The following is a 12,530-nucleotide window of genomic DNA, read 5'->3' as shown; positions in this document are numbered from 1 at the left end:
AGCAGGTAATTGGTGCCAGAGAGCCGAGTCCCCGCTCTGAGTTAAGCCCTGCCCCATACAATGGCGCTGGTGCTTTTATTAATCATTATACTGGCGCACACCTGCGATGATGGTCCAGAGGCAGTGTAAAGCATCCAGTGTGGACAGGGGGCTGTGCGGTTCCCGTGCAAGGACACCACCGTTGCCGCCACCATCATGCCGCACATCAACCGGGGTGCCCCACTAGAGGGGACCCCGGGTGACACTCACCGCAGATGTCTTCGGACTGAGCCAGGGGTGTGCTGTAAGCTGGGGGTGTGAAGCGCTGCAGCGCAATGCCCACCACGACAATCACCCACACAGGACAGTGGTCCTGCAGCAGGGACAGTTCGGTACCTTGAAAGGCCAGCAACTGCAACCCTCCCCTGGCCTCCCACGAAGCAGGGAGCTGTTTAGTCCAAAACAGGCTCCCCAAAATAATAAACAAAATGAAATGAAGAAAAACTCAGGATCTCTAAGTGCAGCCTCTCCGAGGGCAGATTTTTCTAAACTGAGGATGTGGAGGAGAAAGTAGTGGGGAGGAGCCAGTACACCCACTGTAAAGAGTTGTATGTGCCTGTCTCCTGCGGTGGACCTCTTCTTTCCAGAAGGTATTGAGAACCCAGTATACCATATGAATGATAGTGAAAATTGAAAACCATTTATAATACTGCAGCCTCTTCAAGCTAAACATTTTGGCAGCATGTTAGTACAGGCTTTGTTCTGGTAGATATTGCAGATAATCTTTCCCTCTGTAGAGGATGGATTCTATCACATACACAACACACTAATACCACTTTCACATCGCAATGCCGGCTCAAACCTGAGTCCAGCACTTTCACACTGAACCCAGGCTGGGCATTATACACAGGGTAACCTAGGTTTAAACCTTCTTATAACCCAGGTCGAAGTGCCAGGTTGGTTAACCTAAGTTAATAGGTTTGGTGCTTTCACAGTGCACCCCCCGACGTGGGTTGACAAGGCAGTAACCTGGATTAGAAGTGAGATGTGAAAGGGGTATAAGCTTCTACAAAGACTCTACATTAGCCGAAGACAAAAGAAGATTTTGGTACTTACCGATAAATCCTTTTCTCTGAATCAGCAGGAGCCACTGGAGTTAATACACTGGGTTTAGACTTGGGAATGCTGGGAGCTAGGCACACTAAATTTGTTTAGGGGAAGACTAGCTCCTCCCCTTTAATACCCATCAGCCCCAGTTAGAAATTTGACCAACTAGAGGAGATGGAGAACAGTGTAACATACATGAAACATCATGCAACACAAACACTCATAAAACCAGAAACATTGCCTCTCAAATGTCTTACAACACTAACCATAACGGGCAGGCGACACGAGCTGGGAGGGCGTCCAGTGGCTCCTGCTGATTCAGAGAAAAGGATTTATCGGTAAGTACCAAAATCTTCTTTTCTCATTCATGCAGCAGGAGCCACTGGAGTTAATACACTGGGGAGGTTCCAAAGACAGATCCCCGGGCGGGAGAGCTCAGAGGCGTCTGCAGAACCAGCCGGCCAAATGCCGCCGAAGATGAGGCAAAAGTGTCGAACTTACAAAATCAGACAAAGGTGTTTACCGAAGACCAGGTGGCCGCTCTGTAGAGTTGAGTTGCAGAGGCACCACGTCGTGCTCACGGACCTAGTAGAATGTCTTGTTACTGAAGAAGGTGAGGCCTACCCGCCTGGATGTAGGCCTGCCAAATAGTCATCCGAATCCATCTGGCGAGCGTCTGTTTTGAAGCCGGCCCACCGCGGCGGAAGGCATCGTACAAAACAAACAGACAATCAGATTTTCGGATGGAGGCAGTTCTAGTGACCTAGCCTCAGGGCGCGAACCACATTCAATGTCTGACAATTGGGACAGTCATCCTGAAGAGGCGGAACCACTAAGGGTTATTTCACGTGAAATGAGGACATCACCCTAGGTAAGAAGGATGGATGAGTCTGCCCTGTCGTCATGGAAAATAAGGTAAGGCGGCTTATAAAACTGCGCACCCTATCCGATGCTAAGGCCCAGACAAGAAGAATTTTCAAACACAAAATTTTGAAGTCTACCTCTTCAAGAGGTTCAAAGGTGTGAGACTGAAGAAATTCCAACACTAAGTTAAGATCACAAGGTGAAGTAGGAGGTACAAAAAGGAGGTTGTACCCCAAGCACTCCCTGAAGGAAGGTATGGATATCAGGAATGTAAGGCAGCTTCTGCAGATATTTAAACCTTTAGAGAGCCCAGACACAAATCTGCGTCCAATCCTCTCTGAAGAAACAACGATAGGCGAGCCAATTTGAAAAAGCAAAACGGCCAATGCTTGGACGCACACCAGCGTACGACCTCCAGATTCGATGATAATAAGTCACGGAGGACGGCTTCCTGGCTCGCAACATGGTGGGGATCACAGATTGAGGAACCCCTTTCTTCTTCAAGACATCGGTTTCAACAGCCACGCCGACACATGTAGCTGTGGGAGGTTCTGATGAGTGAACTGGCCCTAGAGGAGAAGGTCTGGTTGCAGCGGAAGCAGATACGGTTTGTCCGCGAGCAAGAGCTGAATGTATGAGAACCAGCTTCTGCGAGGTCAATGAGGAGCGATGAGACCCACGTGAGTACGTTCTAGCTTCAGTCTATTAAGAACTTGTCCTAGAAGAGGAATTGTTGGAAAGAGATAAACGAACCGGAACCCCCCTGGGATTGATAGAGCGTCTACCGCGATGGCATACGGATCTCTGGTCCTTGACACGTACCGTTGTAGTTGGTGGTTGTGGCGAGAGGCCATTAGGTCCACTTGGGGAGTCCCCCAGCGGTGTATGAAATCCTGAAACACCTCTGGATGCAGATCCTGACGACTGAGAAAGTCGGCTTCCCAGTTGTCGACCCCTGGGATGTGAACTGCCCACAGTATGACCTGCATGCATACGTACCACCTGAGGATCTTGGAGGCCTCAGTTCTGGCCCTCCGACTCTGTGCCTACCTGACGGTTCACGTATGAGACGGCCGTCGCATTGTCCGTCTGAACCTTGATGGACTTGCCCTGCAAGAGACCCTGAGCTGCCACTAGTGCATTGAAAATCGCTCTTAGTTCCAACGCATTTATGGACAACCGACTTTCCGACGGTGTCCAACTGTCCTGCAAATGAAAGACCAGGACCACTACTCCCATGCCTCTCTGGCTGGCCTGACAGGCGGACAATCTGTGAATGGATAGGCGAGATCCCGACCATTGTCTGACGAGGTCCAGGTGGAATCGGCCTAAGGTCAGTACCGGAAAGGGCGCAACCATCTACCCCAAGAGTTGAGTACAAATGTGTATCTGTACCCTCTTGGGTTGAAGGGCTCGGCGAACCAGATCCTGGATGGCTAAGATCTCTTCGTCAGGTAAGAAGACACTCTGTACTCTTTTGCCCAACCAGAGCCCGAGAAAGAGAATCCTCTGGAATGAAGTGAGGGAGGATTCCCTGAAACTCAGAATCCATCCATGTGAAGTGAGAGTCTCTGCCGTTAACCGGGCAAGCCTTTGTAGGACTGAAGGAGACGGCGCCTTGATGAGCAGGTCGTCCAAGTAGGGAATGAAGGTGACTTCTTGCTGTCGAAGCGAGGCAATCATTACAGACAGGACCTTGGTAAATACCCTGGGAGCTGAAGATAATCCAAATGGCAGGGCCCAGAATTTATAATGATCCCTGCCTATGGCAAAGCGTAGAAAAGCCTGATGAGGTTTCTAGCCCGGCCCCCCCTCAGGTTGGCAGTGTGCAGCCACCATAGTAGAGATAGGAGCACGTAGGTCCTTGATGTCCACTCCCCTGGCTCTAGAGACGCTATCCCCGAATGGATGGACTCAATCTTGAATGAGAGATAGAAAAGAAGAAGATTCGGTGGCCTGAATTTTAGGATGAGCCGAACGGATCTGTCCGGCTTCGGGACTACCAAGAGGCTGAAATTGAAGCCCCGACCTCTTTCGATTCTTGGGATCGGAATGATGACCTGCGCCTCCAGAAGAGAGCAGACTGCATGTAGTAAGGCTGTCCTGAGAGACCGGACGCCCCGTGGTTACAAACAGATTTGGAGGGTATTGAACAAACTGAATCTTGTAACCCTCTGATACTACTTGTCAAATCCAGCGATCCACGGATAGGGTGAGCCACTGGGTTCGAAAATCCAGTAAACGCACCCCCACTTGCGGTCTGCCTACAAATGCCGGGAGACCGTCATGGCACAGGCTTCTGGGGCTTTAGGCTCCTAACGATGGGCTGTGGCCTAAGCTCGAGGAGTTGTTGAGGTCAAAAGGACTGGAACGATGTTCCAGAATATTGTCTGCGAGCTGGCAGAGGAGCCGACGGTAAAAAAACTGACTTGCCTCCCACGGCCTGAGAAATGCATTTTTCCAATTCTGGACCGAAAAGGATGTCCCCTGAAACTAGGAGACATTACACCTCCCCCTTAGATTCAGCTTGCCATGATCTCAGCCAAAGAGCTTGGCGTGCTAAGACCACATTACCGAAATGCTGGAGGAAATGAGAGCGATGTCCCTGGATGCATCTCTCCAGAACGGTCTGTTCAGCCCCCTTTAGCAGTGGTCTTGTTGACCCACGCTTAATCTATGGCTGGGCGCAGCAGCGTCCCCACTGCCGTATAGATGGTCTGAGAGTAGCTTCGAGCTTTCTGCCGAGGGATCCTTGAGCGAAGAAGCCCCTGGAACTGGAAAAATTGTTTTCTTCGAAAACCTGGAAACCGACGCATCTACAGCCGGAGGAGTTTTCCATTTTTTCCATGTTCGTAGGAAAAGGAAAAATAGCCCCACGGGGAGGATATACAAACTCAGCACAGTTAGGGCCATGGTGGGAATCGAACCCATGACCACAGTGCTGTGAGGCAGTAATGGGAACCATTACACCATCCGTGCTGTTATGGAACGCTTCACGAATTTGCGTGTCCTCCTTGCGCAGGGGCCATGCTAATCTTCTCTGTATCCTTCTGATTTTAGTATATGTGCTGCCGAAGCAGGCACCTATCCTTTGCGAACAGGTCATATTCCTGTGGCGCCGGTATGGGACCCTCAGGCAAATTGAGTACCTGTCTTCCCGCTACAACAAGAGCCCCACTCCAAATGGAGTGGGCTCTGTCTCCAAGGGCAACTACTGTACCTCTTTCCATTCCCCGTCCTCGGCCTCAAACTGAGGCTCCTATAGTGGCCATAAAAGGCCTCTTTAGACGGACGGCTGGCGGCCTCTGAGCCGCTGTCAAGGAAAAGGGCTAAAGTCTCTACTAATTTAGAGAGATCAAATGCCCCCCCTTTTTCAGCCCTGCGACTTTCTGCTAAATCCTCAGAGAACTGAGGAAATAGCCCCCCCTGGGGGGGGAGGGGAAGAAGTATCCTGCGTCGCAGGAGGGCCTACTATGCACATTTGACACATAGTGGCCTTGCCCTCTGGTGTGTACAGGGTCAATTTAACACCACAGTTAAAGCAGGAAAAAAAAACACTTTTTTAAGATGGTTTAGTGTTTGACCTGCCCGTCATTTTTAGTGTCCATGACCATTAACTAAAAGGACACACCAAATCACTCCCTCACAAACACACAACAGGACAGCTATAAGTGGACTGTAGGGCGCCAGAGAGGAAGATGCTTAGAAAAGCAGTTACAAAAAAAAAAAAAAAATAACATACATATATATGTATATATATATATATACCCTATATATCCCTAGAGCCTGCAATCAGCCAGGGAGTGAAGGGTTAACAGGTGCAGGTTAAACCTGACATGAAGCTGTGTGCCTATATAAAATAGGGGAACAGCAGTACTTCAGTCCACACTGACCTGCGTGTTAGGCGAGTGTTTAGCCATGTGGGGCCGCGCCATGCCCACCTCCGCTGTTACATAGTGATTCCCCGCAACCCCACCAGTCCCCCACCGCTTAAGCGCTGTAATCCAACATGGCGCCGCCGCGAGGGGAGAGCGCGCGCAGACCACGCTCACCCCACACCACGGGTCACAGCCCGTCCTGCTGACCGGGAGCAGTGCCCTGTTTAGTGTCAAAAAGGGTCCAGCACTGCAGCGGCGCGGCTCTCCCCTGCAAAACGGCGCACAGAACACACACGCAGGGAGGGAGAAGGAGCAGGGCGCAGGGATCGGATGAGAGTGTACTCACCCCCGGAGGCTGCTTGAGGGATGTATGACGGTCCCTTTGATAGAGGGACCGCAGGAACACCGAAGGTCTGGGCAGAGGCCTTTAGCAGAGGCCCTGACTGACTTGCCTGAATGAAATCCAGGGGCGCCTGTCAGTTCCCGGACCCAAGCTTTTGATATAAGCTGGGAAGGGAGAGAGCATTAAAAAATAAAAATAAAAACCTATTTGTGCTAAGGGACCTGCAGGAGCAGGAAAACTGTGACTAGCTCCCTTGGGCACAAATTTCTAACTGGGGCTGATGGGTATTAGAGGGGAGGAGCTAGTCTTCCCCTAAACAAATTTAGTGTGCCTAGCTCCCAGCATTCCCAAGTCTAAACCCAGTGTATTAACTCCAGTGGCTCCTGCTGCATGAATGAGAAAGAACAATATCTTTTGTTCAAGGACAGAAACTTACAATGTACAAGACCCTTAACACCTGTTTTTAGCTACAACACAGCAGTAAAGTTACAGCGGTTTCCAATTGGTCTCAACATATTTATATTTAAGAAACTGGCATTTGATACCAACGAACAGAGGCAGGTATAAAAACTAAGTGTGCAACATGTGGACTACACACCTTTGTCAGGATATGGAAAATGTAGGGGTACATTAACCCTTTCTTGTGACGATGTTCCGCTACCCTCAACACTTCCGGTGCAACGGGAGGCAGAGGAGGAGTTGTGATATCCATATGGTTCCTGGTGGGCATGGAGAGGAGGCAAGGAATCTGAAGACCCCCCTGGTTCCCTTTCTTGTCAGCAGCCTTGACTCCAGATGTGGTGGATGAGGGACTTTCGTTCTGTATAAAAAAAGAGGACAAAATTATTGGACAAAAAATGAAACCTGAGAGCAGAAAGGATAAATGTTATAAACAAAAGTGATCTGCCTGCCAGTTACTGAACGTACAGCAAATGTCTAATTAAGTGATCGACAAGAATCATTGGTTTTATTTATCTTTCTCAAAGATAAAATTCTCGGAATTGCAATGATCACTGATCTATGGTTATAGCTAGAGATATCGATACATATATTTAATTGGAATGACATGTCTAATGATCTGATTGGCTGACAGTGGTGACACCAGGGGATGAAGGTTGACTAGGGTTCCAGCATTCCAGATTCAACCTAGGTCTTGTCAAATTATGCATACGGGAAGAATACCTCATTCGTGCATCACAATCGCACACAAAAAATATCTGCTATAGTGAATGAGCTGAGATTGCTTATAGCCTTGGCCGGGTACACATAACTAGGTGCTGTGTAATTATCTTGCACAGATGTACTACCAAACACAGTATTTGCTGTTAGGGCATGGTATAACTGTGGCAGGACATACTAGGGAGCTCCACAGCAGCTGGAGTGACAGGAATTGCCTCTCCTGCAATAATCAGACAATGCACACACTACAGTACCTTGGTCTGGTCTGTGGGATCCTTATTTGTTTTTCCAGATGACTTATTCTTTTTATCCCACCCAGGCTTAGTTCCGCTGATGTGGCTGTAAAAGACAAAACAAGGGAAACAAAACCAAAATGACCGTGAAAGAGAATGCATTGCTTAACCCTTTGAGTGCCAACATTAGTGAGAGATGTGCAAAATATCTGCGAATAATGCCAGTGTCGCTCACATGTTACATAAATTCAAATAAAAATGGTGTGCTAAAAAATTATTATATTTCCTATATAAGGTATATATTACAGGTCATTATGATGAATAAAAATGTTTGCTTGCCAATTTTCACACCTATTTTGACAAATTCACTTGGCACTCAAAAGGGTTAAATACAACAGCGCGCTTCCAAATGGTCGTTGTATTATGCCAAACAAGAATTTCATTCATTCTTAGGTCTTGGATATCACTGGTCAATTTATAGGGCACACCTATGACATAGTTTTAACTCCTTGAGTGGTGGGTTTCCCTGGAGCAGGACTAACCTACCGGGGCAGGTTTGTCCTACCACAGAAATACTCGCCACTGAAGGGGCAGCCGCTGCCTTCTGCAGCAGCCCTTGCTGCTACGTCTGGCATTGGCTGTGTGCGGCCGCTCTGGATAGCTTGGGGCCACTAGGGGGTGGCTCAGGAGAACTTGGGTGTTCAGGCACCTGAACAAATGAACACCTGAGCACTCCCAAACTTTACAGAGCGGTAAGAGGGAAGATCAGCAGCAGGTGAAAGACGGGTAGGGGTGGGAGCGCTGGACCGCCACTGACGCACACCTGCTCATCAGTGGCATGCCCGGAAATTTCTTGGGAGAGCCCTCTCCTGCAGCGCAGCTCAGCCTGAGAAATTTGCGGGCATACCACCGAAGTGGTTAATATCTGAGGTCTTTATCCAGGTAAAATAAGTCCCTCCCCCAGTGGAGCCAAGAAACTGATTTTCATACACACAACATGGACAATTTAGGAAGAAGCCATTTAAAACTATTCGTAAGCCTTTGGACCACCAGAGGAACCCAGAACTACAGTAGAAACACAAATAAAATGAAGGGGAACCCACTAACTCCGCGTTACCTAAACGCAATCTGGTGCTGCAAGGCTGGCCACTAATCCACTCAAACAGCAATGTCCCCAAAGTTTTCATTTTAGAGATACAGATCTCAAAAACTCGTAGTTCTGAGAATCTAAAAGTTTTAATGTAGCTATTTAACAGATGAAAATATCAGAGTAAGTTTATGGAAAAGAACTCACTTGCTGGCTCCTCCACTGCCGTCGTCATTGTCAGAGGAGGATGAAGTAGAAGAGCGTGGGAAGTAGGCAGAATCTACGTGGTTGGGGCTTCCGCTCTGTGCAGGATTTATGGGAGAAGACCGCTCATACAGGGGGGTGTGTTTGCCTTCCTGAGGAATGTTACTGTAGTTGTTCTGCTCAGACAGGCTTTTACTTGTGGGACTGATGGAGGCTGTGGATTCAGGCAGGTTGTACGGATACGGACCTTTAGCAGTAGCACCACTATGACTAGACATGTGTGGGGCCTGTGAAAAAAAAACATGGCAAATATTCAAATGCTTCTAGGATAACAAATAATTAAATACATGTGAGATAGTCACTGTAAGGCCCAGAGTTCATCCAGGTAAATAGCTGCTACTGGCCGCTAACCTCTGGGTGTGTTTTCTCTAGTTTTCAATGGCTGTGTATCCTTTACCTACTAGCGATAGTTACCAACTAGCTGCTGAATGCTTTATTATTGTTAACATCTTATTTACAATATTCTTTAATTAAGCCACGTATAGTCAATGTAAATCAAATAACTTCTACCCCATCAGATGTGCAGGAGAGGGAGAGACGCTTGCCAGCACCATAGCCTGTTCGCTGGACACAGACGCTGCAGCGGGACCCTAGAGACGCACGCGAGGACACTGACAGTGACCGGGTGAATTTTACTTTTATATTATGTGGTACTCAAGCCCACACTGATGAATAGTGGGGTACGAGACGTGAATATTCGTGTTTTACACTTTTAAGCAAATGATCATATTTTAATAAAACGATACTGGGTACATGTGAGTTATCCGGACGCCCGATTTGAAAATCGGGTCGGATCGGGCACATCGCATCGCATCGCATGCGACCATCGGATGCGATGCGATGCGATGCGATGACCCGATTTTTCCATAGGAATCAATGTTAAAATGGACTGAGTCCATTTTAACATGGAATTCAATGGGAAAAAGGGGTCCTTTTCATACCCCTACTATCCAAGTGGGCATGGAGTTGGATATAAACCTGTGGCGAGCGTAGCGAGCCACCGAGCCCGAAGCGTGGCGAGCGTAGCGAGCCCCGCGAGGGGACACGGAATACCGTCCCCTCGCGGGGCTCGCTTCGCTCGCCACGCTTCGGGCTCGGTGGCTCGCTACGCTCGCCACAGGTTTATATCCAACTCCATGCCCACTTGGATAGTAGGGGTATGAAAAGGACCCCTTTTTCCATAGGAATCATTTTAACATTGATTCCTATGGAAAAATCGGGTCATCGCATCCGATATCGCATGCGATGCGATGCGATATCGCATCGCATCGCATCTGATTGTATGCCTTAACTTAAGGCATACAATCAAAAAATCGGGCGTCCAGATAACTCACAAGTACCCGATACTGCACTTTGAAGCGCTTCTTTCTATTCTCATTTCCAGATCTGTTCTAATCCCGCTTGGATCCCAGGGTTCCCCAGAGCTTGGAAGCTGAAAAGACTGAAATCGAAGCAGGTGCAGACTTTTGTGTCAGCCCGTAATGCCAGCGTGCCTCTAAGTTTCTGTCTACATACCTCTCTCATATATATATATATATATATATATATATATATATATATCTATCTATCACACATATACAGTATATTGAACTGGTCATGTAACAGCATGGCAAGTATAGAGGACTCCTGCCTCTATGTGCATAACATATTGGGATTACAAAAAGCTACATATGTATATATAATATATATATACATTGTGGACAAAATACCAAGGCGTGTAGCAAAGTGCTGTGAGCACACTATCACACATGGGGGCCGGGAAAGGCAAGAAGTCTCTAAATTATTAACATGAAAATATATGAAAGATAAAGGTATAATATTTACCATAGTTTTTGATTGTAAAGAAGCCGGAGGAACCATTTGGGAAGGCGGGCAAACCTGCATCATACCATGGTCTCTACTTGGATGTGGTCTTCCTGCACAAAAGAATACAAAACACATTCACTTGGGACAATATATAACATGGAGACACCTGAACAAATAAGTGTAGAGCAGTAGTTGAATTACAGCAAGACAGGAACATCTGAACAAACACAACCTACAGTACATCAACCCACCCATCTCCTCTGATGTACAGATTCCCCAGAGCTCCAGTCTTTTCAACATCCTGGGTACAAAGTGATCTTAATAAGGCAAACACATGGCTGATAAAGCTTAAAGAGGGTGGGAGGCTATAAATCAAAATAAATATCTCCAAAGGTTCATCCCCTTTAAATGTCAATACAAAATCTGTTTAGTCAGTCAGGAGACTTATGCCATTTCTGAATCAGATGCAACACACGATTTGTGTGTATGATGTTTACAGCAGTCCACTGCTACCCTATAGATTACAAATAAGACAGCCGAAAGATCTGGTAAGGAGCAGAACATTAAACAAAACAGATCTTTTTCATCAAGTCCATGGGAGACACAGGTCTAATACCATGGATATATGGGCTGTAAGTGGGGCCAGGCACCAAACCGTTAAGTTCTTCTCTTAACAGCAAAGGCTCCACGTCAGCCTGAAGCGTGGCGAGTAAAGCACGCCCCGCGAGGGGGGCGTGGTACGCGTCCTCCTGACCTGTTCATACCCTTACTATCCACGTCGGCGTGGAGTTGATTTTATAAAGTATGGTGAGCAGACGCGTAAAACGAGCACGAAGGGCTTGGTGGCTTGGAGGGGATGCGGAATACAAGTCAAGTAATCAGCGTCTGCTCGCAGCGCTTAGGGCTTTGTGCGCTCACCACACTTTAAAAAAACAACTCCACGCCGATGTGGATAGTAGGGGTATGAACAGGTCAGGAGGACGTGTACCGCGTCCCCTCACGGGCTCACTACGCTTCGGGCTGACGTGGATAGTGGGAGTGTTTCAGGAACACATTCCACCTGTCATGTCAGGCAGGTGAAAAATTGTCAATGTAAGCTCCGGTTAGGTGCGAACGTACACACAGTCGCAGACACAAGCTGACTACGCTGACCGCGGGAACACTACGCTGATTCTGACAGGCACACTACACTGACTATGTAACTGCCGCCGTGAAACTACACAAGTACCGATAGCTATCTGCTCACAGAAGGATGCAACCCACTTCTAACATGGTGGTGTGACTCCTTGATGGTACATTTTCAGACCGAACCTGGTTGACACTGCAAAAGTGGCTGCACCAAGTCCTATACACCAAAGCTCCAGAAACAGATAGGAAGCCTGCTCTCCTGAGCAGTACATCGATCCTGGACAAGTTAGACAACAGCTCCAACTTAGGGATTGGAATGAGACCTTCCTAAAGAGAATCCACCCAATGCTCAATGGCCTTAGCCACCCAGGCAGAAGAGCTGGGTGCACAAACAGTTCAGGTTTTCTAAACTACCTGTGGATCTATAAAACAGGTCAGGAATGAAGGTGACAGTAATGTGGCTGAAATGCGAGCTGATACCAGGGAAATGTATTTTGCTGCATCACCAAAGAAAGTAGCAGATTCCTTTATATGCTCTGCCAATTGGCGAAGTTCATCCAGAGGCATGTCAGAGTCCAGTCCTTCAATAATCCTTTCAGCCCATTTGACGTTGGCTTTATTTACCCACACCGACACTATGGCCAGTTTGAGCCGGGCTCCTG

General features: G+C 47.8%; 1 protein-coding gene and 1 non-coding gene across 2 annotated transcripts in view; both read right to left on the bottom strand.

The window, feature by feature from the left end:
• FAM120A (family with sequence similarity 120 member A) overlaps nt 1-12,530 on the bottom strand; it is a 64,842-nt gene that overhangs the window by 25,104 nt on the left and 27,208 nt on the right. The window contains exons 6-9 of the mRNA XM_083156298.1: nt 10,759-10,850; nt 8,878-9,161; nt 7,605-7,689; nt 6,770-6,991 (exon numbers count right to left, since the gene is read on the bottom strand). Coding sequence (XP_083012424.1) covers nt 6,770-6,991; nt 7,605-7,689; nt 8,878-9,161; nt 10,759-10,850 — 683 coding nt within the window. The remainder of the gene's footprint in view (nt 1-6,769; nt 6,992-7,604; nt 7,690-8,877; nt 9,162-10,758; nt 10,851-12,530) is intronic.
• Nucleotides 4,928-5,034, bottom strand: LOC146030044 (U6 spliceosomal RNA). Its single transcript, XR_014455558.1, has one exon. It is a non-coding gene; the product is annotated as a U6 spliceosomal RNA (small nuclear RNA).

The sequence above is a fragment of the Crinia signifera genome, chromosome 8, assembly GCF_055691185.1.
Source record: "Crinia signifera chromosome 8, ASM5569118v1, whole genome shotgun sequence".
Classification (NCBI taxonomy): Eukaryota; Metazoa; Chordata; class Amphibia; order Anura; family Myobatrachidae; genus Crinia; species Crinia signifera.
Note: the sequence above shows the minus strand (reverse complement) of the source record. Positions and strands in the feature narration are given on the sequence as shown.